Source organism: Calidris pugnax, unplaced genomic scaffold (genome assembly GCF_001431845.1).
Source record: "Calidris pugnax isolate Ruff unplaced genomic scaffold, ASM143184v1 scaffold113, whole genome shotgun sequence".
Lineage (NCBI taxonomy): Eukaryota > Metazoa > Chordata > Aves > Charadriiformes > Scolopacidae > Calidris > Calidris pugnax.
In genome coordinates, this window is record NW_015090879.1 from 2,433,244 (window position 1) to 2,438,539 (window position 5,296).

Here is a 5,296-nt window from a genome sequence, read left to right on the forward strand (position 1 = left end):
CCCGCAGGCGGAGATCGAGCGGGTGAGGAAGGCGCTGCCCTGCTAACAGCGGGGGTGCCCCCCCCTCCGGGCTGGTGGGTGGAACAGGGTGCTGGTGCTGTGCCCTGTGCCCCCCCAGCCCAGTTCTGCACCCATTGGGCAGGAACCCTCACCCCACACCTGGGCTTCGTGGTGTGGTGCAGCCCCGAGAGGGGGCAACCACCCTGGGCTTATAGATATTGTTTAAAATAAACTATTTTGGGTACGGAGCGCTGCTGGGCTGTGTGGGGGCTGCAGGGGACAGAGCTTGGGGCTCCACTCGGCTGGGTCCCTGGGGGCAGGGCTGGTCCTGCTGGGCACAGGGGGTCCCATCGTGGCACAGGGGGTCCCCCCAGGGCTGGGTCACTGCAGAGTCCCTGGCAGGAGCCTGTGCTGCTCAGCCCCAGATGGCTGGAGCAGAAGTGCCAGGCATCACGGGCAGGAGCAGAGGCTCTGCCAGCCTGTCCTGGGGGTGGCCCAGTGCCCCCCACCATCCCCTGCGCCTCGTCCAGCCTGGGACACAGAGCCAGGGCCTGCAGCGGGGCTGGGGCAGCGCCGCCTCCCCCTCCTCCTCCTCCTCTTCCTCCAGCCCCCGCACCATTTCCCAGCCCAGCCCCGGAACATCCTGGCCTCCAGCCACCAGAGAACATCTGGAAAACATCTGGATCCTGCCGGCGCTGGCGGCGCTGGGGGGACCGGCCTGGGAAGGAGCTATTTTTATAAAGCTGCTGGGGAGGGGGTGGGGAGGGGGCGGCGGGGCCCCCGCACCCCCCGGGGCAGGGAGCGTGGGCAGGACGTGGCCCAGCCCTGTGGGGAGCAGCCCCACGTCCCCGGGGAGCACCGTCCACCCCACGGCCCAGAGGGAAACATCCGCCCTGGCCCCGCCGGGAGGGCCATGGGTCAGGGCCGGGCGGTGCCGGAAAGGATCTGGCTAATTTTAGAGGGGCCGGGGGGAGGGAATTGGCCTGGGTCCCCCCCCCAGCACCGCTCATCCGGCTGCTGCGGCTGCCCCGTCCCACAGGGCCCCCCCTCAGCGAGCAGAGACCCCCAGGCCGGGCTGCAGCAGTGAGTAACAGCACCATGTTTGGGGGGCAGGACCCCACAGCTTACACGGGACGTACAGCCCGACCGCGACACCCTCCCCTCGGGGGCCTCCCCCCGGTGCCAACGCCGAGCCGAGGGGGCAGCGTCTGTCCTGTCCTCGTCCTTGTCCCCGTGGGGTGCCCGGCTGGTGCCAGCGCTCAGTCGTACCAACGGCTCAAAGTGCATCATGTCCCGCATTGGCGGGGGCCAGTCTGGCCTTAGGGGGTGTCCCTGGCACCGGGTCTGGCTGGCAGCAGTTCAGGGGTGCTCTGGGGCAGCCCCTCCAACCTGGGGGGGGGCAGTGAGCAGCCCCCCCAGCCCTGTTCTCCCACCTCCTGGCCCCAGGCTGCTCCCGGGGGTGGCGCGGTGTCGGCCGGGGGGAGCTGGGCAGGGTGAGGGGCTCAGTAGTAGTGGACGCGGCCCAGGGTGCCGGTGCCGGTGCCCAGGATGTCGGGCTGCCCGTTGCGCCAGATCTCGCGGATGATGCGCTCGCGCTCCTCCAGCCGCTGCGCCCGCTCCAGCTCCTCCGCCGAGGCGAAGACGTTGACGGCCAGAGCCCCGTCCCCGGGGCCGTGCGGCTCCAGGGGGATCTCGGTCACCGGCAGCAGCGACTCGGACGCCGCGCGGTCGACGGTGTCCTCCTCTTCTTCGTCCTCGTCCTCATCGTCCTCCTCTTCATCCTCACTGAAGTCCCGTGGCCGGGCCGGGGGGCGCGGGGGGGGCCGGCAGGAGAGGCGCAGCACCAGCAGGCACAGGGTGAGCACCAGCCCGAAGCAGACGCCCAGCACGAAGTAGAGCCCGAAGCTCTCGGGGTTGGCTGTGGGGAGAGCAGAGGGGCTCAGGGACCAGCCCAAAACCACCCTGGGGCCTGCAATGGCCCTTGGGGACCCCCCCAAAAGGACATGTCCCCGCGGGCTCACCTCGGATGTGTGCGTAGGCGGCCATGCTGTTGCTCAGCAGCTCCATGTCCCGCTTGCGGCTCTCCATCCTCTGCCCTCACTCAGTGTCTCCAGGGGTGGCACGTGCTCGGCATCTGGGGGACACAGGGGCTGAGCGAGGTGCTGCTGGGCACCCCCCCCACCTCTGTCCCCTCCATGGCTGTGCCCTGGTGTGACCGTGCCCCAAAGGGCTCCCCGATGCTCCATCCAGGGCTGAACCCCCCCCAAGTGCCAACCCGGAGCCATCCCTCTCTCACCACCCTCTGGCCTTCCTGCGGGACCAGGATGGACACGGCTCCTCCAGGGCACGGTGACAAGTGGCTCCGTGACACCGGACCAGGCTTTCCCTGGGCACGGGCACAGGACACGGGGACAGGACGTGGGGGGGAGGATCTGGGGTCCCAGCACCCCCCAGCAGGGACACACGGGAGTTTGTGCTGCCTTGCACACTCACGTGCACACCAAACACACACGTGTGTCCCCCACACGGGATGCAGGACACTAACCACCATGCTCTGGCCGGGGTCTCCCCTCACCCCCTGCCCCCCAGGCTGTGTGGGGCTGGCCGTGAGGCAGCGTGTGCCCCCCCCTCGTCCTGCTGCTCCCAGCCCGGCCGTTTGCCGTGGGGGCAAGGACCGGCCGCGGTGCAAAGGCCAGCGGGTTGGCAAGCAGAGGGAACAGCGCTGAGCTGGGGGTGGGACAGGGTGAGGGGCCAGCGGTGGCCCTGGGTGCAAGAGAAGAAGCCACCTGCCCCATAGCTCCCACGGGAACCTGCCCTGGAGCTGGGGAGGGGACGTGGGTGCCCCCTCCGTGACACCCCACGGGGATGGGTGGCTGAGCTCTGTGATGGGGTGAGCCCCCCACCTCCTCCTGCCCAGGGACCCACCTCCCCAAGCAGTGAGCACCAGCCCTGGCAGTGCCCCCAACGCCGGTGTGGGGCTGGGACCCCCCCCCTCAGCTGTGGGGCACTCCCAAGGTGTGGGGCAGGAGGCGACGCAGCGCCCGGCCCTGGCGAGGGACGAGCTCATTTCCCAGAAACGTCTCCACGGAGGGAGGAATGAGGAAAGAAATGCAGAAAATGTGACACATCAGCAGAACCGTCCCCGGACAGTCCGGTGCTGCACGTCCCGCGGCTGGGCAGCCCCTCGCGGGGGGACACCCCAAAATTCAGCCAGCAGAGACCCCCCCCAAGAGGCTCCTGGTGCCCTCCCCATGGAGCAGCCCCACCGCCAGCCTGCAATGGGGCTGGCTGGGGGGTGCACGGCCCCGCCGTGGGGCTGGAGGGCAGAGCCCCACCATGAGGCAACAGTGACCCCAGAACCCCACCAGTGACGGGGTGAGGGCACCCCAGGGCTGGCCCAGGGACACGGGGGTGCTCAGCACCCACAGATGGGTGTCGTGGTCCGTGGCAGCGTGGGGGTCCTGGGCGGCAGCGGGCACAGGGTGTGAGCAGCACAGCCCCAGAGTGCTCAACTCTGAGTCCCCAAACACCGAGCCCTGTGTCCCCAAGCACTAAGATCCATGTCCCCAAGCCCTAAGATCTGTGTCCCCAAGCACTAAGATCTGTGTCCCCAGCCCCGAGTCCCCAAGTCCCCATCCCTCCATCCTCAGCCGCTGTGTCCCCAAGCTCTGCATCCCCCAGACACCCAGCCCTGCGCCCTCAAACCCCACGTCCCCAGGCACCGAGCCCCACATCTCTGAGCCCCACATCCTCACGCCCAAAGCTGGAGCTCCTCGCACAGGGGACGGGGGGCAGATCCGTGCCACCCCGTCCATTGGGGCTGGATGGATGCGGGGTGTTGGGGTCTCTTGGGGTGCCCCATCCGCCCCACTGTCCCCTGTTGCCCGGAGCCCCGTGTTGGTGGCCAGGGGGGCTGGTACTCACCGGGATGGCGGTGGCCCCCGAGCGGGGCGGGAAGGCGAGCGGCGGCAGGAGCCCACTGCACTTTGGCTGGAGAGAGGGAAGAGAGAGAAAGGTCTGTTTAGCATTAACGCTGCAGCAACAGGAAATAGTTTGGAGGCGGCTGGCGGTCAGCGCTCCCCGCCGGAGCCAATGGCAGCCCCGGCCCGACACCGAGCGGGGCGCGGGGCCGGGGCTCGTCCCGCTCCCCTGGGACGCTGGGCTCAGCCCTGCACAGGGCACAGCCCCAGAGTGCTCAGCCCTGAGTCCCCAAACACCAAGCCCTGTGTCCCCAAGCACTGAGATCCGTGTCCCCAAGCACTAAGATCCGTGTCCCCAGCCCTGAGTCCCCAAGTCCCCATCCCTCCATCCTCGGCCGCTGCGTCCCCAAGCTCTGCATCCCCCAGACACCCAGCCCTGCGCCCTCAAACCCCACGTCCCCAGGCACCGAGCCCCACATCTCTGAGCCCCACATCCTCACGCCCAAAGCTGGAGCTCCTTGCGCAGGGGACGGGGGGCAGATCCGTGCCACCCCGTCCATTGGGGCTGGCTGGATGCGGGGTGTTGGGGTCTCTTGGGGTGCCCCATCCGCCCCACTGTCCCCTGTTGCCCGGAGCCCCGTGTTGGTGGCCAGGGGGGCTGGTACTCACCGGGATGGCGGTGGCCCCCGAGCGGGGCGGGAAGGCGAGCGGCGGCAGGAGCCCACTGCACTTTGGCTGGAGAGAGGGAAGAGAGAGAAAGGTCTGTTTAGCATTAACGCTGCAGCAACAGGAAATAGTTTGGAGGCGGCTGGCGGTCAGCGCTCCCCGCCGGAGCCAATGGCAGCCCCGGCCCGACACCGAGCGGGGCGCGGGGCCGGGGCTCGTCCCGCTCCCCTGGGACGCTGGGCTCAGCCCTGACGCGGAGCCGCCCTGGGGCAGGAGCAGGATCGGGCCCGGCCCCTCCCTGGGCCCCGGTGGGGCTGGGGGGGGCCGGATCCCAGCCGAGCACCCCGGGGCCTCGGCTGGTCGAAGCCCCACATGTTGTTCCGCAGCCCCATGAGGATGGGATGGGATGGGACGGGTGTGCAGGGGTTCCTGGGCAGCCCCAGCCCCACAGCGTGGGGACAGGCAGGGTCCTGCCCCACTCCTGGCGACCCTGTTGTCCCCAGCAGGGACAGAGCAGCCCAGGCTGTGGGGCAGCCCCACTGCCACCCACCCACCCACAGCACATGCTGGGCTCTGCCAGCCCTGGACACGCTGGGACTGGACACATGGGACACGAGGCTCTGCATCCCACCCCTGTCCCCAGTGGCCCCCAGTCCCCCCCACACCCCTCTCCGAGCCCAGCAGCCCCAGAGACCCCCCCAATCTCATTT

General features: G+C 69.5%; 2 protein-coding genes across 5 annotated transcripts in view; one reads left to right on the forward strand and one right to left on the reverse strand.

Moving 5' to 3' along the window:
* Positions 1-528, forward strand: part of LOC106890600 (SH3 domain-containing kinase-binding protein 1-like) — a 3,225-nt gene extending 2,697 nt beyond the window's left edge. For all 3 annotated transcript variants that reach the window (XM_014946526.1, XM_014946525.1, XM_014946527.1), the window contains one exon: positions 8-528. In XM_014946526.1, coding sequence (XP_014802012.1) covers positions 8-46 — 39 coding nt within the window. In that variant the 3' untranslated portion in view covers positions 47-528. The remainder of the gene's footprint in view (positions 1-7) is intronic.
* Positions 529-1,122: 594 nt separating this feature from the next.
* Positions 1,123-4,788, reverse strand: EVA1B (eva-1 homolog B (C. elegans)). Of its 2 annotated transcripts, none has more exons than XM_014946518.1 (3): positions 4,590-4,788; positions 2,022-2,134; positions 1,123-1,918 (listed from the first exon to the last, which is right to left on the reverse strand). In XM_014946518.1, exons 2-3 carry the CDS (start codon positions 2,086-2,088, stop codon positions 1,503-1,505), a joined length of 483 nt encoding a protein of 160 aa, XP_014802004.1. In that variant the 5' UTR covers positions 2,089-2,134; positions 4,590-4,788; the 3' UTR covers positions 1,123-1,502. The 2 variants fall into 2 exon arrangements, with proteins under 2 accessions (XP_014802004.1, XP_014802003.1); XM_014946517.1 differs by lacking the exon at positions 4,590-4,788 and adding an exon at positions 3,925-4,120 and having other exon boundaries at positions 1,125-1,918.
* Between the last annotated feature and the right edge of the window lie 508 nt (positions 4,789-5,296).